We start from the raw sequence: 22,508 nt of genomic DNA, 5'->3' as shown, positions 1-22,508 counted from the left end.
ACCCTATTAAGTGAAAACAGTTTTAAAATGTCACTAAATGCATTTAGGCTGTTAAAGTTTAACAGACCTCCCTGTAATGCTTTTACTGTGTCAATGCTGCTGTAGAGCTGTGTGATAGTGACACAGTGGGACTTGTAAAAGACTTTATAGAGACGAGTTTAGGGGAAATCCAAGCAAACACTGCCACCATCTGATTATCTAAGCAAACTCTGCCTTCATCTATGTGCATAAAGTATATATTCTATACATAGTCGTGAATTTTTTAAAGTTTTTTTTAGATTGCTACTCGTATCTGATTTTCATTCGATACAGGATTCTCTCCCAAGATCAAATAAAACATCTGGGACATTGATCCGCATTCGGTATTCCACTGACTGGACTGAGGTTTTTGTTTTGTTGTGTGTAACACCACAGAGAAATCAAAGGGCTTAAGGTCATTACTGCTTCTGAGGCAACAATGTCCTCACCACGGTTGCCTTACTTACAGACTCACTGATTCAGCATGTAAGGAGAAGTGGGATCAACACTCCTCTAAATCCCAGTGGCAAAGTACATGTTTAAATTTAGGTTCTACAACTATGTCGCCACTGTTTGAAATCAACTAAAAAAGGTTCACCAGGGAAGAAGCGGAGGGAAACGTGAAGCATATCTTCTTGCGGAGAAGCATACATCTCCATATTTATGCTTGGAATCATTTTCGTTTTCCAGTTTGTTGAAATATATGCAGGGGTCAGACGCATAATACTTTCCAGGTTCTAGACAAACACTGTGTGAATACGAAAGCAGGAATGAACATTTACACTTTGTTTCAGACACAATTGAATAAAACTTTGTATGCATGGTTGTATTTTCTGAATCGCAGTCATTGTGAAACTGTGTGCATGTGCACATGCGTGGTTTCCAGGTAATCCAGCCACAGTATGTAGATACAGAAACACATTTAATCAGATGTGTCCGTGCCTTTTTAAGAACACTTTTGACAGTCTGTAAACCTGTAAAAACAGCAATCGAGCAGCCGTCCTTGAGTATGACCGTTAACTCCAACTAAATGAAAGTAGAAGCCATGATGTTATTAATTCACCATACAAGTACTTGTAAAGTACTCTGCTTTAGAATAATACAGTAGTCAGGAATTATTTATTGGCAGCCGCATTCATACAGAGTTTCTAAAGTACCTCTCAATCAGCCATAGTGCAAGCACCTACATTTCACAGGGATATAAGCATTTGATTATCATCAACTTTCAATGCCGCTCATCTACACATCGTCATTGTTTCACAAACCTTTAGGCGGCGGTGATTCAGAAGCCAGGTTGTAAGCTTGATGATCCTTTATATGGGCTTCTGTTTTGTGAGCCGTCCAAATTTAGGAATTTCGAGTACAATGGAAATGACACTTTATTCCCGGAGATGCGCAGAAACCTTTCGTTGCTTCCACACCACCGCAGTTTGCTTTGTTTAGGCACTCGTATTAAATCAGCGTCATTTCAGTTTTCAGGGCGGAAGACTCCAACACGCACCGTCACCTGACCGAGTTTGTGGGTCTGGATATTGAGATGGCCTTCAACTACCATTACCACGAAGTGATCGACTCCATCACTGACACCATGGTGCAGATCTTCAAGGGCTTGAGAGACAAGTAAGATACACATTTATTGAGTTAAGGTAAAAGATGAACCTAAAACTGTTGGTGTGTTGCAGACCAACTTTTGCAACACACTGAGCTGAATTATTTAGTTTTACAGCCAGCAAAATGTCAAAGTGTGTACATCTAAGTAAAACCATGTAACTGCTAAATCTAGATTAATTAAATGTCATCACATATGGCTGTCTGCTTAGATGAATGTCAGCAATTTCCACTCCAACTGTTTAGTGAACTGCCAGCAAGATGACGATAGGATGTGGTTTTATTGCCTCCGTGTGGTGGAACTTGGTACAGCAGGCATTGAGAGCTTCAACATCAAAGGTTAAAATAAAAGAGGAATACTGGGCGAAACTCTTTCTGTGTGGAAACTGTAACATTTCTGACGACATACGTCTGTGAATGTCGGTGGTTTTTGGACGTATTTATTACAGTGAAAACTCAGAAGGGGGTTTGCAGTGCTTCATGCTTTATTCTGTGATTACAAGTCTTTTATTATAAAGTAAATCCCCAGAGGAACCACATTAAATCAGTGGAACACTGAGTAAGGTGTCAACTAGCTTAATTTGAATTCCCTTTTTAATGTCTGTGACGTTGGTTAGTTTCAGGTTGTGACCACTGTTCCTCTTTCTCAGGCCCATTTGACTTTTTGCCCTTTGTTCTCATGACTTTCCAGACTGTTTCCCTTGACGTGTGAAAGTGTTTTGCATGTGTTATGTACTTCTGTTTTAACACATGAAGCACAGATGACTTTGTCCTTTCCATGCTCTGTTTGTCATCTCCTTTTAATTTCACAGTAAATACAAGTGAAATTTGTTAGGTGTCTTTAAAAAATATAATTTAGTTGTTAAAAATCTTGTTTTGGTGTCATAATGTTTCTAATTGTGATATAAAAAATAAAAGAATCAGAAATTAGTGAAAGGCATTAGGATAGCTTGGCCAAGAAAATAGTCAAATGTGGGTTGTGACCATTATGTGAACAATTAGTCTGGTATTTGTCTCTATCTGCACAGAATTGTGAGTCCTTCGATGGTAGATTGTAGTTTGTGTTTGTGTACGTGCAGTACTGTGCAGAAGTCTTGCATTTTCTAGAAAAATGGGCATCTCTTGGGACATCCACCATGTGTACTGACAATAATTTGAGCCACGAATTTCAAATTTATGTATTCATCAGTTCATCGGACCTGTAGCTGATGATTTTCAGTTCATTTCTTGTGTAGTTTGGCCTTTTATCACAAATTACCCTCCTTTAAATTTGCTTCTTGAGATCTTTTCTGATGAGGCTCCAGAAAAATGCACTTCTCAGGCCCTGTTTCACTTCTTAGCTGAATTGTTTATTAAGAATATGACTTTCAGATGCTTTTAATGTAGAATTTTAGGCCAGCTACTTCTTCATTTGTCCTCCACTTGTCTAGTTTACTACATTTTTTTAGGCGCGTACTCCACACAGTGCCAAGTTATGCCACGTTTTTTTGGCTAATAGCCTTTTGGGAATCACCTTTTTAGTGCAAAATTATCCTTTTATGCCCGTCAAACTGTGTTATCATTGTCATTTTTTGTAGATTAAACTAAAGACAGTGGAAAAAATGGAGGGGGGGGGGGCATCAGGCTAACAAAGTGCACAAAGATACAATTTAGATTGGTTCTTTGCTAAGTTGTCTGTTATGTTTAGACACAACACTGGTTTGCCCTTTGAGTTGGGAGGCTTTTTGTGCATTAATTATTTATGGGTCAGTGTTTTATTCACGGGTCAGTCATTTTAAGTCCAGGTACAACCGCTGGACATAAAATGAGAGAAAAAACCATCAATGTCCACAGAAAAACTTTGAAAGTGGTTCAGAAAACCGGAGAACTATTACCCAATACCACTTTAAAGCTTTTTAAGACAGCATGTCTCCTTGGAAGCAAAATATGAAGAAGGGTGACATGACCCTTTTTCACAGTAACACTTGTAACAAGTATTTTTACATAGATATAAATCACCATTACATACTCCAATCATGATTGGAAAACTATTGGTGTATGTGAAGTTTTATGTTTGGGTTAAAAAAAAATTAGTGGTTTGGGGAAATTTCCCAGGAAAATGAATTAAAGTCAGCATTATGTCCTCTCAACACTCTGGAAACTCAATGCATGTGCCTCTGCGTCAGCTTCCAGACAGAGATCCAGACGGTGAATAAGCAGTTCCCAAGTGAGCCTTTCAAATTCCTGGAGCCGACTCTTAGACTGGAGTACACCGAGGCTGTGGCCATGCTGCATGAGGCCGGGGTCGAAATGGGTGACGAGGATGACCTCAGGTTAGAATACATCACACAGCCTTTGCCCCACAGCCAACTCATCTTGTCAGATGATTTCTTTTGATAAAAGCAGAAGTAAATTGTAACATGTGCTTAAAGAGAGGATGTGAAAGATCACATCAGTAACTCAGCATTTAAGTAATCCTTGTGATCAAAGCTGTAATCTGCAGTACAGTTGGAGCAGTGACGTTAAAAAACAGTCTGAGAAATAATAACTGCAGATGATTCACTGATTACAATCAGTTTAAGTAATATTTTAACAATGTGAGATGTGTCTGTCTTTATTAAACTCAATGTATTTTTGCTGTTTTGTAGTACACCCAATGAGAAGCTGCTTGGCCGCCTCGTCAAGGAAAAGGTTTGTTTTCAAATGTGATTCACTCATTGAATGAGAAAATTATGAATGTGACATGATCCAACAATGGATCACGTAGCCTTTATGTATGAAGGTCAGATAAAAACACGAGTGATTTTTAAAAGTAGTAAAAAGCCAATTTGGATATTAGAACTCCAGAATTTGTATATATGAGCTGTTAGTCTTCTTCAGACGACCTCCTTCAGTAAAAGCTGCTTTATGCTGTAAGATAAAGACTCTACAGTATCCTGGAGAAGTATTTTATTATTCAAGCTCACAGTTGCATCACATAAATAAAGAAAAGGATACGTGTGTGTCTCTATTAATCCTTTTGTATGCAGTTATTGACTCTCACTCCTCTTTTTTTTCCCCCTCTCCACAGTATGATACTGACTTCTATGTGCTTGATAAGTACCCACTGGCTGTTAGACCGTTTTACACAATGCCTGATCCAAGCAACCCTGTAAGTCTTTCACTCACACATCAAACATACCAAACACACCAGCCTCTTAAATTTGCACTGTGGCTCCTGTGGGCAACGTAATGCTTTTTTTCTTGATATTGTCCTGACAAGTCAAGAAAAAACATCATCATCCATGAGCAATGCCACAAAATTGCCAGTTTACTACATTTTTTTTTATGCTACCTGTGTGAATTTCAATTGCCAGACTGAGATTTCTGTTAATATTTGGCTTTAAAAATGAATATGGTTTAATTTTATTATCTTCCTGTCATAAACATTGTTGTTACCCAAGTTTTGTGCCAGTGTTACCTTGTCTGGTTGACTTTAATTTTCTTTTCTTTTCTTTTTTTTAAATCCCCTCCTGTCATCATCATATGTGAGAAAAACCTGATTTCTGAGTTTGTTTTATTTTTGTCTAGAAATACTCCAATTCTTATGACATGTTCATGAGAGGAGAAGAGATTCTCTCCGGAGCTCAGAGAGTCCACGATGCTCAGCTGCTGACAGAAAGAGCCATCCACCATCAGATCGGTAAGAAAAAGAGATGTTTCCATTTCTTTTTGAGGAGCATTGAGTGAAATTCAAATGATTTGTCTCCCTCTGTTGGCAACCAGCGGAACAACACTAGAACATTTTTGTGCCTCTCCTTTGTTTGTTGTACAGATCTGGAGAAGATCAAGGCATACATCGACTCCTTCCGGTATGGAGCTCCCCCACATGGCGGCGGAGGCATTGGTAAGAAATATGTTTTGTCGGGGGAACTACAGGAATGGGTTTTTTTTGTTTGTTTGTTTGTTTGTTTTTTTGTAAGAATAAAAAACTGATAAAGATGTCATCCTTCACAGGCCTGGAGAGAGTCTGCATGCTCTACCTGGGTCTCCACAACGTTCGGCAGACCTCCATGTTCCCACGTGACCCCAAGCGCCTGACACCTTAAACCTTCTGGTGTGGACGACACATAAATACTGGTGACGGGAAACAATACTAATCCACACTCAAGGAAGGGAGAACATATATAGGAGCTAATGCCACCCTAGAACTCTTAACGTGTTACTGTAATTAACCACCGACATGAAGAAAGCAGTTATAACAGTAAGGTATGATTTATTGATCGGTGTGCACCGTTTTCTAACAACAACAAATAACAGAAACATTAAAGAGAACAAAGGAAATGGCCAGTGATTCAAGAAGACATCTTTTTTTTTTTTAATCGGTGAGTCGGTGTTCTCTGGGTTTTCTCTTTGGAAAAATGAAAAGTACATAACAAACAGATCTTAGACCTTCTTACTACCAGCACAGATGTTTGACTAATGATTGTGGTGTCCAGCAGTATGCCTCCAACTATGTTTTGTAAGTCTAAGCACTGACAATAATAAAAACAAATGTGTTGATCTGTAAATGGCTTTGTTCCCTTTTTTGGAGGCAGAAACACTTTGTTAATGAGGAGGTTTGATCGAAGTAATAGTTGAGAGTACTACACTCCTTAACGTGCACATAAATATTAAAATGCAGCTATACAAATGTGCAAAGCTTAAGCAGCTCTCTTCCTTTACACGGGCTAAGTGTAAGCTTTGCGGCTGCAGTCCTGCTACATACAGCCCAACAAACAAAGTGCTCGAGTGTTACTGGTGTAGAAAAAATAAGTAATAATCTTTCTGACAGTTTGCTGTGTGTCTGCCAGTAAATACAATATACAAACTCCAACCGCTGGCTCATTCAGTCGCAGCTCCGCTGACTTGAAGGATGAAGAGGAAGATGTGAACAATATCAACATACAGAGAAAGCGCTCCGTAGACGTACTCCTCTGGGCTGATAGCCAACTCCCGATTTCCGATAAGAAGTTGGGTGTTGTACACTAAAAACTAATATAAGGAAGAAAAGGAAAGAGGAAATTGATATAAAAAAAAAACATGAATACAAGGAAAAATGCTGCAACATTTCTAGTCTTTTGTCATGTTTGTGACCATTAATTAAAACTTTTGGTTTTTGGACTGTTACGTGTCACTCACTATGACCAACAAGAAAATTTACATCCTGTATCATGTGAGGCTACAACTGTACTAATGGCTTTGTGATTCTTATATTATATTTTAATTATATTTTGATATATTTTGAATTATATTTTGAATATAATGGTACAAAAGCAAAGGTCAGACAATCCCCAGCATTATGGGAAAACCACATTAAAAAGTGCTATAACATGTATACAGTGAGATTACCGGTATAAAAAACCTATTGGGACAATGAATGTGGAAATCATGTTTGTAACAGGAAATAAAAAATGTCCCTTAAAAAGCCCAATTCAATTCAGTCTGTTCGATTAGGGAAAACTGTGATTTTACCTCTTTTACTAAAGAAAGCATGTGACAGAGGTGAAAGGGAGAGGAGACACCGTAATAAATGTTAGCTTCTTGCAACATCATCTGTGAAAAGAATACTGTGTTAGTGGTGAACCTGCCAGCTGAGCTACACAATGCTGGTTTCTGACCACAGAACCCACCTAGGAACACTGAGCCTTCATGTCATGCTCAAGGAGTCTCTTGATGACATTTTGGTTGTAAACATGCACAAACAACTTGGTTGAGGTCACTTTGTAGGGCTCTGACAGTGCTGCTCGTGTAACGGGCCTGTTGACATGGCAAACCTGTGCCTTACTGATGGAGCTGAGCAACCTGTGGAGGCTGCAGGTGCTGTCTCATGCTACCAAGTAGCAAAAAGCAAAACTAGAGAAAAATCCATCAAAAAACCTTCCCTTTCGGGAGGTTGTCTTGTTGTTGCCTTTTCTGTGCAACTGTTATCACCTTTTTATTGGATTCACAATAGTTTATGCTTTCTATCTGGACATCCTGATATCTCTGAAGTTAACAGACTTTGTGTTAAACTGAAGATTGAGTGTTCCCCTCTTTTTTTCCATTTAAGCAGTGCAGTTTTTGCAGTTATCCTGTCTGGACTAAAGTTGCAGACAGAATGACTAATATCTCTGCTACAATGCCTGCAGCATCGTTAAAAATATCAAAACACAGTGGGAAAATTTCCATGATATGTACTGATCATGTCCGTTTTGGAATTTTGGACATGCTGGAGCTTCTTCCTGTGGCATCACTCCAAGACTTAAACTTGATTTAACGAAAGGCAAATCACAAAAAACATGTCAGCTGGCACGACACTTCCATAGATCAAAATCAAGACAAATACGATGATGAATAGTAGATTATCACCACATTATTTAGGGCTCCTAAATAGCTATGTATTGGGGGTGTAAGGACTGCTAATGTCTCGCTTGCTTTTCAACAACAGACTCATAATACCAAGAAGAAATACTCGGTCTAATTTTGTGTCAGTGTGGACTCACCAGAGTGTAAACGATGGCTCCAATTGCAGCGTAGAGCATATGCAGCCAGGGGACCTGTTGAGTGACATAAGAAAGGCTCCTGAATGTGAAATCAGTCACACAGATACACCCTTGGGAGCTGCTGTTCCTCACACAGAGAAACACGAGTAGTCAGAATAAATTAAATGACTTGACCAGAGCAGGCTCACATATTGGAAGGAGAGGACGATGGCTGTAACAATCCCAATGATCATGAGCAGAACGGCCGCAATGCAGAGGAGTCCGCCGCAGGAGGTGAAGTCCACCTGTGATGAGAAACAAGTCATTAAGGGGATGAAAGTGAAGCTGATATGCTTCAAGCTACATGAAAGAGCAGTGAGACTATTGTGAAAGAGGATCGGAATAAGGTGAAAGAGAAATATATGTGTGTGCGTGTGTGAAACGTGTCTTGTAGAAGCCAAAAATGTAACTTGTGTATCTCGAGTTGCATCAGACAGAGAAGTTGGATTCGCATCTTATCCCAAAATGTTATAAATATTTAAAGGATTTCAGTGCCCCCATTGTAATGCAAGACAAAGGAGTTCTTTTACACCGACAACAAAGACATCCCTTGACAAGCCACAGGCTACTGAGCTACAGCGAGACAGTTTACATCTCCGTGTACCTTAGTTTGGAAGCAGAAGACTGTCACAGCTATACAGACTAATGCTGTTACTCCCATGGCGATAAACACTGCTTTGGTTCCATAATAGCTGTAAAGGACACATGTAGCGATTAAAACGAAACAAAAAAAAAAAGGCACATATATACCATCAGGATCAAAATGTGCTGTTTTGAGCTGTTGTCTGAATAAAGCCAATAAACAAACCTTGAAACTGCTCCGGCCATGTAAGACAAGGCAAGAGTCTGCAAGATCAAACATGAATACAATGTGTCATAAATGTCAGAGTGAGTTGTAGCACTTTTTTAGAGATGTCTTTTTTCTACTGACTTTACTTTTTCAGTCTTCAGCACCTCACACTATGTTAGTTCTGCACATATATATCTGCTGTGGCATTACCAGTGTCAATGTCTGACCCTTAGTCTAATAAACAACACTTACAAATACTCCAAGCAGCACAAGATTCCATGGAAAACGCCTCCTAAAAAGTACAGAAACCACAAACATCACTGTTTATGAATATTTTAATAAGCCATAATAATAGCAATAATAAAACAACTTAATTTTTCCAACTTATTTGGCCTCGCTTACCTCGGCTCTTTGCAGCAGATGAGAATGCAGTAAACCACAAAGTAAACCACACTACGGAAAGATTCACCACTGTGATTATTATTACATACATCATATTCTTCACATGTTTTTTTTTTTATCAATTGATGTAATTGCACTAAAACTGTGCGGTTGTTTCTTAAAAGTAACTCACAAAGATGCCCAGTAGATGCCAGGGTAACTGATGACAAACATCCTCACTGGGTCACTGTGAAAGCAGATACATGGCATCACCAAAGGGCAGACTGTGTTTCTTACCCTTCACCAGATACATTCACCAGTGGCTAGATGGATGTACAAATGGGGAAACTTACACAAACGTAAAGACAGCAACAACTGAGAAGGTGACAGCAAGCTGTGCTGATAAAATTAAGTAAACCTGTCCAAAAAAAAAGAAAAAAAGAAAGATCAGAGCAGCAGGATTGTCACTGGCACAAAGAGCAAGTTAAGACACAGTCACAAACCCTTACTTTTCTGATGAAGGCATGCCGAACAGATGTGCTTTCCCACTGGGTGCTGAGAAAATCCTCCATCTCTCCTGCAGAATTTGGAAGAGCCAAGTGGTAATTTATCCTTGTTACACCTAATCTAAATATATTGCAGGGTGTGATTACTTCAAGACTGTGCCACTCGCTAAGAACCTGGGTTGGAGTCAGGCAGTCCAGCAGACAGAGTCGGTATTGTGGTGGGCATCCCAGATGGAGGAAGGCCAGGGCCTTGACACATGCTGATCGGCGGGTAGACACCCCCTTGGCCCCAGTAGCCAGGACTGGGACTGTAAGATGGAGGTGGGGGAAGAGGAGAGCCATGCTGTGGCTGGTAGGGGAAGTTATCACACTTAGGATGATGCAGTGCTTCCTCGTAGGGGGGAGGACTGTCAATTTTAGATGTCATCATTTTTCTGGACTACCCTAAAGACAGGATGAGTGGTACAAAGCTATGTCAGACTTACATCTTTTCACTATCTACTAGTTATTGCTCACTTTCCATTTTCATAATTACAAAATAAAATCTTCCTTCTATATTACATCGTAAATCACAGTATGTTGCGTTGCTTAATTCTGTGCTATTATTTCCTGGAAAGTATGTGGTCACCCTAGTTTCAGAAAGGGTGATCACACAAGTCCCTCCTTGCGCACAGCATTATTATCTGTTTTTCTGTGTTTCACATGTGATTCTCAGAAATCAGCACCAAATAACAGAATTCTCAAGTCTGGCTCGTTTCCAGTGGCTGTAAAGAAAATAGGGAAGGCTGTCTCTACAGGACGTCCTGGTGGCCTCGGGGACGTTTTGGCTTGCTGTGAACTTTCAGCTGGTTCAAGCACCACGCAGGAACCACGCAAATCTACCACATCAAAGACATGCAAAACTGTGTGCACGTCGCTCTGTCTGTCTCTCTCAGCAAGGCAGGCAACATGAACCAGGTAACGTTAGACACATTGAACAGATGAAAAGGAACGATGGAGGAAAGAGGGAGGGAATAAAGAAGAAAAGGCAGGTAAATGCTGAAAAATAAGTGGCAGTCAGGAGCAGGAACGTGTGCATATGTGTTATTTTGATACTTTTGCACAGTTCTTGAGTACAAAAACCTCTCACTGTGCATAAAGCTCACTGTGTCTCCCTCTTTGGTTTAAAAACTGTATTAGATAAAGGTATTATTCCATATTTCTGGCTTTGTACATGTGTATGTGGGGTATGTGTGGAAGATTTTCCCTGTTACAGCGGCAGCCATGTCAGATTTTTGAAAACTTGGAACTCACAATAATAAATTACATTTAAATTTAACATTAAAAATGTAATTTTGTTATCATGCTTTGTTATCACCGCAGACCAAGGGTGTCTGCGGTGTACTGTAACACCGCAGACACCCTTGGTCTCCTTACACTTGTACTTTAAGTGTGAGTCACTTGCTAATTAAAAATTAATTTGACTATTATAAATATTTTAAATTAAAGTGCGCACGTTTGTTCGGGATAATTGGGCCACATGTAATGAAACTGCAATATTTCGAAGGGCTGAAAAAAGGTGTGGTTAGCTGGGAAAGTTAGCAGTCTGGTGCTGTTGCTTGAATTATAGTTTCACTCAGCTCTTGGTTGTAATTCAACATATAGTTTCACAAGACACATTGAAACAACTTAAACATTATTGTGTCTGGAAGGCACAGTCATGCCATGTGTTCACATTTATTGCTTGATAAAATATAAGAAGGGTCGCGCAAAGTATGAAAGTAGAAACCAATGACTGTAATTCTGTTTAATTTAAGAATGAAGTATATGTGGACACTTGGAGGCCAAGGAAAGTTCCCCCATCTAAAGTTATGATTTTTCTTCTTTCAATATGCAATCCTGAGCTCACCTTAAGTTTCATTTATTCTATTAAAGCACCTGTAAGAGCAGTCGAATCCCTCTGCAGCACCTCACCGGTCTGAAAAGGCCAGACTGCATACATTTTTCTTTTTGTATGTAGTCAGATTGCTCATAAAAAATTAGTACTGTACTTTTTATAATTTTTATGATAGGAAAAGCGAAAAAAGCAAGCATACTGCCGATTGTGAACAGAAAATTAAGCCTGTGTTATTTTTAAAACCCCGCCATACATTATATACAAATTTTAAAACAATACAACACTGCACTCAAGTAATCTCTTTGACCCACTTTTGGTTTGCTATGATCTGGTCACCCAGAAAACAAATGAAAACAAAGCAGAAAAGGTTACTTACCTTGTGGCTTGCGCCTGAGTTGGGTCCACTGTGTCCTTCAGTCCTGCCTTGGAGATTTGCAGCCGTGCACAACAGGAGGATGTCATCCTTTGTAACTGGATATGCTGGCTGAAACTCACACTGTTACTGCTGCTCTCAGAAAGAGGAGACTGGTTACTCATGTCGCCTCCTGTTAAAAAAGTACCAATATTACCAAAACACAAACTACTGGTTGTACCTCCCTCTACAATTAGTTAAATGCCAGTGCTTCCTTGATACCTAGTCAGCTTTGGCATTTTGTCTAAGGGTAATTGTAAGTCATAATTATATGTCAATGTATTTTTTCTTGTACTACAAAAATCATTAGAATTAACCTACAATACGGTTATAACAACAGACAGATAATTATTCAACATTTACATCAGAAAGAAATGGGATTCTAAAAACAGAAATTCCCATTTTAGGTGTTTCTTGAAGCAAAGTGGATTTGGATATAAAACAGGTAAAATCACACAGTATTTTTGCTAGTTCATATGCATGTTAAAGTTTGCCTGACAGACTATCAAAACCCTTTTTTTAAATTTCATTTCATTTACTACTACTACTTCCCAAGTGGTTCTGATGCCTAAACCTAAGCAATATGTGATGGGAAAAATGTATAATGAAAATATACAGAAAAAAATATAATATACTCGGTTTTAATACATAAAAGAAAACGTAAACACGAGAAATCAGGTGTTAGCACAACACCGGTAGTGAGCCTAAAAGTCACCAGGGGACTGTTGTGACGTGTCGCTGGATACGTCATTACGTTCCGCTCAGAGGCTATGGCGCTTCCTGACTGGATAATAACACTGGTAGCCACTTCATCCTTCATCTGTTTTTGTTTGTGCCTTCGCTACAGACGGACAGGACAGGTGTTTTGGAGAAAATTGTTCAGCAAGATAATGGCCCGAACGGAGAAGCCCTTGTTCCGAATAGCGTGAGTATGGCGCCACTTTCCTTGGCGACAGAGATTTCTGTCGTTTCCTTGGCGATTCTCTTGGCGCAGCTTAGCAACATCTAGCCATTTTTATGTGCTATAGATTTATCCCACGTAATTTAATTTAGACAAGACCATTTAAAAAGTACAGCTGTTGGTGTTCTGCTGTGAGGCTCTTCTCGCGATAATGGCATTTTTTTTCATCAGCATATGCTGCAGTGGCTTCAACTTTATTTTAAGAGACGTTTGCATACCAACCATTTACGTTACGTCAGTTGTGCTCATTCAACAAACCAAAGAAATGACAGTAACTGCATGGCGAGGTTAATAATGTTAACAGCTTTTACTATTGGGACATAACATTTCCAATTGTCTCCCAGGTACACACTCTACACTAAGACCAGACTTGGCTACATGTACTACAAACGGCAAATGCGCAAAGCTCGTGAAAATTACCCTGGAGGGCATTCAGCTACAGATCCCGTGGAGTTCAATGGTATATGCAACAATTACTGGTTTAACTGGGTGACACTGGGCCAAACAATGCCTTGCTGTCACACGCTGTACATACCATAGAACCAATTGTTATTACTATCAGTACAAAATTCTAGCATTTGTTTTATTGAAGATGGATATTTTTATTAGTGCATGTTTAATGTTGTCCCGAATAATTATTATGTCATTTCTTTCTCTGCCCACAGGTGTTAAAATAATTCCTATCTCTGTGCTCTCTGACAACTACAGCTACCTTATCATTGACAGAGCCTCGAGCATCGCAGTCGTTGTAGACCCTGCAGACCCTCAGATAGTTCAGGTGAGTGCCTCTAATGTCACTTATGTGTCTTTGAATGGGTTAATAGATTTAGGCTATTGCGCTGAAAACAGCAATCAGTAACTGTGTAGTTAGTTCCAAGGGAAAAGTTGTTGTTTTTTCTTCAGAACATGTTGCTGCAGAGAAGTCAGGACAGATATCGCCTGATATTAGTGAAACATGATTGATTTGCTTCTAGTTCAGCATTATTTTGTATATGTACCACAACTCTGATCCTTAAAGGTATTATATGAAATGTATAATATCTAGTATTAAGATCTTTAAGAGAACAAAATATTTTTAGGGGAGTTGGAATAATACTATTAAAGTGTGATGATTGTCATTCAGTTCAAAGCCAGTTTAGTAACACATACAGGACATAGATGGTGTTAAAATGTATAAATAGTGTGAGTTACAAACAATATATGAAAGCCTGTATAGCATTATTGCTGTATTTATAAAAGTATGAGGTGTGTAAACAAAAAAATTGAGTTGTATTGAAAGCTTGATTGTAATTGTAGGGCTCATTGACATTGGAGCCTCTCTCTCTTACAGCTGGTATCTCTGCACTGTCATTTTTCTGCTACCTTACAACCATGTGTTTTACTTCAGCTGCAGCTGTTGACTGTCTGTAGCCAGCTGTTGTGAATGAGTGTGTTTTGTATCCATGGTATCTCTCCTTATTAAATACACAAGTATAATAACGCTGTGATGTGTCATGAATCTGAAGTGTTGACATGAAGGTTTTACCAACACCCGAATTATTTTTATTTATTTTTTTATTTCAGGCAGTCCTCGAGGCAGAAGGAGTAATGTTAGAAGCAATACTATGTACACACAAGCACTGGTGAGTTTCATGTAATTTGTATGTATAAAAAAGGAGTAGGGGGGAAAGACAGCATAGTATTGTGACATTTAGCATAGCAGTGTTATATTGATACAGGGACACCAATTATCGATATTTTATTTTGGAAATACTGTGAACAAGATGGCTCACCTGATAAGAGGCAACCTTTCTGCAAACAGATGCAGTCTGGCTTGGACTGACTGGAATTACTATGAGACGGATTGTAAATGTATAAATGCAGAGAGATTGCCAACATCTTGCCATCAGTCTGAACGAGTCTTTATTAATGATTACAACTTGAAGGGACTTAAACTTAATGGGCTGCCAGCTCATTGTATTCTGGTTATATTCCTATAGAACAGGAAGGTTGATCAGTGCAAATATAATAGTTTAATGTGGCTATTGAATATTTATAACAGTAAATTGCTGCAATATCAGAAACAGATTGGATGTCATTGCCAACTTGACCCCATTCAATATGACACTGGTAACATTTATAGTAGGTCTTAGTGACAGTTTTGGTGTACTTTACCATCTCCTTTTGTAGCTAAAAAAAAATCCTGAGGTAACTTTATCTTATTGGATAAGACAGATATTGAAAATGTTTAACTTCGAGGACATAATTTGCAGTTGAAGGCAAAAAAATCAAAATATATGTTAATGTGATAATCATACAAGACTCAACATGTCACAAAAGGTTAAAAAAATCATACAATAATAGGTATAGTAAAATAATAACGTGATTCACATCTCTAACACAAGAAGTTAGACTTATTATTGCCGTACTGCAGATTAAAAGAATGCCATGCATTTGTATGTATAGATGTTTTCCCCACATTTTGAAAGTCCTGCCTTCAGTTTGATTAAAGTAAGCACAGTGGGGTTTTTTTTTTTTTAAAGTGCTTTGTATCTGTAATGTGTGGATATTGTCTAAATTGCTGCGTGAACCTTCTTTGTGATCCGTGTACAGGGACCACAGTGGGGGAAACAAAGGGTTGAAACGGCTGCACAGCTCATGCCGAGTTTATGGAAATGCGGCTGATAACATTCCAGGCCTCACGCAGTAAGTCCCAGCTTGCACAGTATAGCACACTGGCTCACTTTGAATCATTCTTACTGTACTAAGTCCTGTTTTGTTCCCACTGTCAGTAGTGGTAGCAGCTGACTTCACACTAAATTATCGTGGCATGAGTGACTATTCTGTTATGTCTGAGGGGATGGAGGGTTATTTTAGGACTTCCAAACCACCAAACTAAAGATTTTGTTTTTCACATTTTTTTTCTAATAATGTAAAAATAATATGGGAAGGTAGTCGTTTTTGATACCTTTGCTCAACTGGTACATTTCAGAAATGGAAGTCTATTTCAGTTATTTTTAATCTTTTAATTTGCACTAAAAATCAGTAACTACACACTTCTTGGTTTAGGTTTTTTCATTACTTATTTTTCTTTCCAGCCCTCTCTCACACAATGACTCGGTAACCGTTGGGCGTATGCGCTTTAAGGCCCTCTTTACCCCTGGACACACGGTAGGCCACATGATCTACCTCTTGGATGGTCAAACGGTCGGTGCCCCCTCCAGCATCTTCTCTGGTGACCTGGTGTTTCTCTCAGGATGTGGTGAGTTATGCAGAAAACCAGATCAAGATGAATTATTCTAGCTGTTTGCTTCTTTTTGGGGGGTTTTCAGAGTTACTGAAAATGCAGGATGAAATAGTTTGTTTGATGTGGAGTCATTCTACACGGGTTCTCTGGGTTTTACTGGCTCAAAATTGTTCTCTACAGGGAGTGACTATGCATGCAAACACAATTTGTCTGCACGTAGTTGTTACCTTAACAGAAGTCTATGCATTGCCCTGTTATTCCTTGCAATTTGATCAAAATATATGTTATGCTTGAGTAAAAAACTGGTGTGGCGTTTTTAGAGTTTTTGTGGGGTTTTTTTTTTCTATACTGTAAAAATGCTGAAGTCTGAGAACCTGATGATCGCACAGTCTAAAAGTCAGCTAAAATGCATAAGTGTGATACAAAGGGAGTGTGATTTTGACTTAATTGTACTATGTGATATATATGAAAAACCCATCTGTCATCAGTGTTTCAATCAGTGCAATTTTAAAAAATCTTTGACCTGATGCCTTTTCTGCATTCACATCTGTCATTTTTGGTTCACATCCAGATTACCTCATTCAAAAACAAGTTTAACATTGCTAATGCAAGTCAGCACCATCTTAACTGAATACTGTTGCATGCAAATTACACCTTTTCATATTTCATCGGAAATGCTGATTAGATTTCCTTTGCAGTTTACTGAGCGTTGGCGACCCATACATGCTTTACTGTTTCAATAATTTAGCATAGGTCTGTTTTATTTTGTTCATTTATGGCTAGATTTGTCACATGTTATTTAATATTACATAAAGTTTTGGTTTTGGTTTTGGTTTTGTTTTGTTTTTGTTTTTGTTATTGTCTGTTTGTTTGTTTGCTTGCTTGGATTTTGTTTTGCTTTCCAGTTTTGTTTTGTGCTTCCTAATTGCAGTTCTTATTTTAATCTACATTTCTGCATTGCGGTTCCTGTAACTGTCCTACTTGTGAACATTGACAAGTACAAGTTGCAATGTTGTAAAATATAATAAAAATTGAGTTAAAGAAAAAAAAAAGATTTCCTTTGCATAACTTAATGTAACATAGTTTTTTTTTTAATAAGACTTGAAATAATTTAATCAGTTGTGTCAAAAAGTACTTAAAATATATACTTAATTATAGTATTGTGTATTTAGTGGCCTGTTTTGGTTACCTTGTAATGCCAATGGCTTTTTGTAACATGTTCTTTAATATACAATAGATTTTGAATAGCAATTTAGTGGTTGCCTGGTTTAGCAATTAATACATTTTCATTATGCACAAAATATTGAGATCAGCAGGAGACACAAACCCAGCCTTGGGTAAAATCTATGTGTGGATCCATCTGATGTGATGACCCATTTGGGAAATAAGAGAGAAGCTTAAAGTGTTATACAGAGTTTGTACAGTAGTTTGTGTCTTAATAGCTAGTGGTCATCCTCATGACCTTTTTATCTTCCAATTAACCAATTTGACAATCTAACTATAGCAGTAATGAAAATATCCTGGTAATACTAAAGATTAGACCATATGAATGCTTCAGGAACCCTGTTTGGAAATTGGAATCTCTTTGTTAACCTGTCTGTATTGTTTCTAGGGAGAATGTTTGAAGGCAGTGCGACAACAATGCTGTCATCTCTGGACACAGTTGGCTCCTTGACTGATGATACTCTATTATGGCCTGGTAGGAGAATCTTTTCAGTTGTCTGATTCAGTGTCAAAAAAGTTATGTTTGTGTGCTGCGGATGAAGTTGTGGCTTTAATATGTCTTTGCTTTTAAAAAAGAGTGTTTTATCTATATACAGCCAAACCATAAGAACGGGTTGCATAGGGAATTCTTTGGTTTGTAGGCTTTTAAGTATGGTTATACTTGGGGCTGTGATATTTTTCTTGTGTGTCCACTGGCTGTCCTGCAGGTCATGAGTATGCAGAGGACAACCTGCTGTTTGCTGCTGAGGTTGAGCCGCACAACACAGCCAGGGAAAACAAATATCAGTGGGTGCTGCAGCAGCGAGGCCAGAAGCTGTGCACGGTGAGAATGATGTATCACCATTGTTATGCCTCTCAAGCGAGCCATCCCAGGATTCATGTTGTCCAACACCTGAAATAAGGGCTTATCAGTTGTGTACAGCGTTCGTGCTGACAGCACTCTTGAGTGCACGCCGCCCTCTCGCTTTCCCCTCTTCCAGGCTCAGTCGAGTCCATCTGTGATATAGTCTGCAGCAGAGCAAAGGTTTGCTGTTCAGTGAAGTGCCCATCCTGAATTTAGATTAGTTTTTTATCTGTTATCAATACATGCCTCTAAAGGCAGTTTCACGAGATTGGAGCTTCCAGTTGATGATTTCCACCTCCAAAACTTATTGAATGACTATAACGTTTCCTCTGCAGTCTGCATGTTTTCACATTTCACACGTAGTCTTTTGCTTATTTATTTCTCCTGAGTTTGATCTTTGAGTATTATTTATTAAAAAGATCAGATATATAGTACACCAAAAAAACATGCATGAAAACTGTAAAGTTTTCCTTATAGCAGAGTTGCCTGAAGGTGATGACTTAAACTTCTGAAACACTGCATCTGTATTTGACCAAATGTATCAGCAACTGTAGCACTGCTGTGACTCACTCGGTTAAGCAGGTCCTTTGAATAAAAACAAAATGCCGTGTGGCATGGACACCCAAGGTTGCGAATGCGAGAACTTAACAACAAGTAAAGTAGGATTTTAAAATTGATACCACAGGTGCATCTACTCAAAGTCTCTAACAAGTTTGAATATCATTTACCTCGACCTCAAGGTCAGAGGTCAAGTTTCCTAAAAAATCTTGTGAGCGCAATAACTGAAGAAGGAAGTCACCTAGGATTCTCAACTTCATGCCATGCAGTTACTAAAAATCTTGGACAGGTTTAAATCCTGGAGACCTTGACCTCAAAGTCAAAGGTGACCTTTCCTGAAAAGCATCTAGGATTTTCAAATTAAGGTTGATGCATTTGCTAATTCCAGATCTCATTGGCGGATTTTAAACTGTTATTGGTAAGGGATAGGAAGTCTGACTTAACAGATTGTTTTCGGCTTGTCATAGTAGGAACAGACCAAGCATTATTAACAATTAACCGAGTTTTATTCAAGCATCCCTTTGTGCTGTGATGCTGGAAAGAGGAATCCAGGTTGAGCTTTTCCTGTTGTGATATGTCTCTGCTTTGTTTAGGTTTATTACCAAATTAATGTCAGTGTATCCTGGTAACAAATTAGCTGCTGTGTTTTCTTAATACTCACAGTGATGCCATCTGCAGAAATGCATTGTCTGTTTTGTGATGGGGAAAGGAGTAACAGAAATCACTTATTTTATCTTCTATGATAGATTTATTTATTTTTAATCTTTCTGCAAATGATTGACACTGTTCAATCAAGAGCCTTTGAGGTGGGCTGCGTTTTGACATGCTCTTTATTTCCAGTGTCCCTCCACGATTGGAGAAGAAAAGCAGTACAATCCTTTTCTGCGCAGCCACTCTGCAGAACTCCACCTGGCTCTGGGTGTCCAGCAATTCCAGGAAGAAGACTGGACCCAGTTTAGGGCAAGGGTGCTGGAGGAACTGCGAAAACGCAAAGACCTCTACAACAGGAGATAGTACTACCAAGACGTCCACTAAACTTTAGGGAACAGCAGAGCTCAGCTGCACCAGACACTGGTACAAAAGCAGCTATTTGCAGGTGAAAGCTAATAATAAACTGATCTCTAAAGGTACTGTAGAAACAGTTTGATCTATTCTCTCAGTGTTAAGGGGCATTAAGTAGTTTCTGACCTGTAGACCTGTAGACCTGTAGCTAGGATGGTAACCACAACTTCGTTATTACATAATACTCATTAATAGTTCTATTACCTCTCCAAATGCTGTAAACTACAGTCATTTTTTTGTTCATGGGAAGAGCAGTGCTGATTTTGTTTTTACTTTTTACATAGGATGTAAATATTGTTTTGCATTACTAGAGCATAGACATGTTTTTTTTTTTTTTTCTTATTGAGGTTTTCTTTGAAACACAGGGTGATAACAATGCACTACACTGAACCGTTAACATGTTAGGTACTGATTTGTTTACTCAATAGTAGTTTTTAGAACAAGTAATAAATTGTATTTAAAAGGTTTCTGAGACAATCTTTGGTACACACGCTGTATTTGTTACCCTGGTTTCAGACTTACAGTGATGCTGAAGGGTAATTATCTTTTCCCCAAAGACTGACAGTTTGGGATTTGAGTATTTGATTGTGAATATTTGATATTGTGATATCAACATATTCACCAAATTAATGCTAGGATTCATTTAATAAATCGCAAAGGCACTTTGCTGTTGGTACCTTGTGTGAAAGTGAGCACAATGTGACAAAAAAAGTCTGTACATTAATTCTTTTTAATAATAAGTTTAATAATGCAGTTTTTTTTTTTTTAGTTTGACTTAAAAAAGTAACACAAACATTCATTCTTTGCAATGGTTGTGTTTGGGCTACTTGTACTGTTAGTTTTTTATTTTTTATTTTATTTTTGGTTTGTTTTTCCTTAAGAATTCGTACATTATAGTTCATGTTATAGTTGATGTGAACAACGTAAACAAGTGGGCCAAAGACAAAAATGTATATTTTCTTGAACAGATCTCTTTTGTGCCTGTGAGCAAATCATTTTTTTGTGAACTTCTTGTTATCATTTTAAATTTGTTCACTCCGTGAATGTGAACTACAAAATATGTGAAGGATCTAACTGGTACTTAACTGTAGTGAGACATGACTGAATTCATGTTGAAGGGACGATTGAATTAAGACTGCATTTATAATGTGACTGTGGCAAAATAAATATTGTTTTTTGTTTTGGTGTATTTGACCAATTAAAACCTTTGGAATGCAAAAGTTATCTTTTCTTTTCTTTTCTTGGTTTGTTTGTTTGTTTGTTTTAACTGTATCGGATGATTTTCATGATGTGACTACTCTCAGCTTCTGTTAAATTGTTGCTTTTTTGGATTGCTTCCTGTTCAGAAAACAGACCCAAACTTATTAAGCTTCCACTTTATCGCGTCTCTCTCGTATTCAAACTGTCATCGCTCTGCTATTAGCTCATCTTGCCAATGGACTGTCCTTCCACAAGTCACAATAATTACTACTTCTATAGTATTGATCAGAATTTAATCAAACTTACCCACAATAATAATCTAATGGGTTTTTACCAAAATTGTGCTCAAGGACACTTTTTTTGTCATTTTTATAGGCACTTGTCCATGTTCACAGTATAACCTTCATGCATACTTCTTCCAGTCTCATAATATGTTTGCCTCTGATGTCTTGAACAGTAATCAATTTAAATCATATTTATCAGTCTTTAACATGTTCATGAACTTCATGAAGTGCCAAATGATGTGAAAGTTTCAAAGTATTGCTTTGCCTTTATATGTTGCATACCACTTGTATCCCATTAGACTGCAATGATCCTTATTGGTCATGATCATGGCAGGAATCGTCCCATTGTTTTACTCCCATATTCATAGATATTTCATGTTAATACTTTAGCAGCTACACCCACAGTCTGGTCACATGCTCACTCCTCACAGTCTATGGCATTTTAAAGTCTGCCAATGACTGTGAGTGGAAATTCACGTGACTGTACCCATCAATAAAGTGAGTTTTTTCCAGTTCTGCCAGCTCTTCTCCATAGATTCAGTATTTTCATGCCACTGAAGTTCACATTTAAATAGTGAATCGGGTCTAAGACATTAATCATTGCAAGGATTGCAAAGCATCTTTGAAATGCATGCTCATGTTGTTTGTAAAAACAAATTAGCCTAAAACTGATGTTAATTTGGACTTATTTAAAAAACGTCTACAAAAACAGACGTGTTACAGCAGCTGAGCTAAAAAGAATCTTTGACGTACAGTTTTTATGATCTAATCTTGCTGGAATTTAAACGTGAAATTTCATAAGGGATTTAACTAGATTAGGATTTTATAAGAACATTTGATAGCATAAAATGTGTGACAATACAGTGGAGAAAACAGTCCTCTTTTGCACATTTTGTTTTCCTTCTTTGTGTCTTTTTTTTATACAAAGGAAGTATAACGCAGTTTCTGTCTATGTGCAGAGGGCCAAAATGAAAAAGAAATAAATCTTTAAACTTTTGAGGGGGTTTGAAAGCGCTTCAGATTTCTGTGTTGCTCCT

The 22,508-nt window shown here is 38.1% G+C and overlaps 3 protein-coding genes across 7 annotated transcripts in view; 2 read left to right on the top strand and 1 right to left on the bottom strand.

Annotated features, from left to right (window-relative positions):
* The window catches only part of dars1 (aspartyl-tRNA synthetase 1), a 35,411-nt gene extending 29,256 nt beyond the window's left edge, over positions 1 to 6,155 (top strand). The window contains exons 12-18 of the mRNA XM_085135415.1: positions 1,491 to 1,638; positions 3,792 to 3,938; positions 4,254 to 4,296; positions 4,676 to 4,756; positions 5,176 to 5,287; positions 5,420 to 5,491; positions 5,602 to 6,155. Coding sequence (XP_084991541.1) covers positions 1,491 to 1,638; positions 3,792 to 3,938; positions 4,254 to 4,296; positions 4,676 to 4,756; positions 5,176 to 5,287; positions 5,420 to 5,491; positions 5,602 to 5,693 — 695 coding nt within the window. The 3' untranslated portion in view covers positions 5,694 to 6,155. The remainder of the gene's footprint in view (positions 1 to 1,490; positions 1,639 to 3,791; positions 3,939 to 4,253; positions 4,297 to 4,675; positions 4,757 to 5,175; positions 5,288 to 5,419; positions 5,492 to 5,601) is intronic.
* On the bottom strand, positions 5,732 to 12,942 carry LOC146500926 (protein lifeguard 3-like). Of its 4 annotated transcripts, none has more exons than XM_085135424.1 (12): positions 12,828 to 12,942; positions 12,077 to 12,245; positions 9,828 to 10,268; positions 9,672 to 9,736; positions 9,512 to 9,565; positions 9,340 to 9,390; positions 9,190 to 9,229; positions 8,956 to 8,993; positions 8,752 to 8,839; positions 8,297 to 8,392; positions 8,109 to 8,162; positions 5,732 to 6,618 (listed from the first exon to the last, which is right to left on the bottom strand). In XM_085135424.1, exons 3-12 carry the CDS (start codon positions 10,164 to 10,166, stop codon positions 6,469 to 6,471), a joined length of 975 nt encoding a protein of 324 aa, XP_084991550.1. In that variant the 5' UTR covers positions 10,167 to 10,268; positions 12,077 to 12,245; positions 12,828 to 12,942; the 3' UTR covers positions 5,732 to 6,468. The 4 variants fall into 4 exon arrangements, with proteins under 4 accessions (XP_084991550.1, XP_084991551.1, XP_084991552.1 ...); XM_085135425.1 differs by having other exon boundaries at positions 12,077 to 12,205; positions 12,828 to 12,940; XM_085135426.1 differs by lacking the exon at positions 12,828 to 12,942 and having other exon boundaries at positions 9,828 to 9,895; positions 9,999 to 10,268; positions 12,077 to 12,772.
* pnkd (PNKD metallo-beta-lactamase domain containing) lies at positions 12,883 to 21,207 on the top strand. Of its 2 annotated transcripts, none has more exons than XM_085135421.1 (9): positions 12,883 to 13,037; positions 13,418 to 13,533; positions 13,739 to 13,851; positions 14,637 to 14,695; positions 15,666 to 15,758; positions 16,151 to 16,314; positions 17,912 to 17,998; positions 18,231 to 18,346; positions 19,766 to 21,207. In XM_085135421.1, the coding sequence occupies exons 1-9, from the start codon at positions 12,883 to 12,885 to the stop codon at positions 19,937 to 19,939; spliced, it is 1,077 nt and encodes a 358-aa protein (XP_084991547.1). In that variant the 3' UTR covers positions 19,940 to 21,207. The 2 variants fall into 2 exon arrangements, with proteins under 2 accessions (XP_084991547.1, XP_084991548.1); XM_085135422.1 differs by lacking the exon at positions 12,883 to 13,037 and adding an exon at positions 13,201 to 13,307.
* The last annotated feature ends 1,301 nt before the right edge of the window (positions 21,208 to 22,508 follow it).

Source organism: Neolamprologus multifasciatus, chromosome 16 (assembly GCF_963576455.1).
Source record: "Neolamprologus multifasciatus chromosome 16, fNeoMul1.2, whole genome shotgun sequence".
Taxonomy (NCBI): domain Eukaryota; kingdom Metazoa; phylum Chordata; class Actinopteri; order Cichliformes; family Cichlidae; genus Neolamprologus; species Neolamprologus multifasciatus.
Note: the sequence above shows the minus strand (reverse complement) of the source record. Positions and strands in the feature narration are given on the sequence as shown.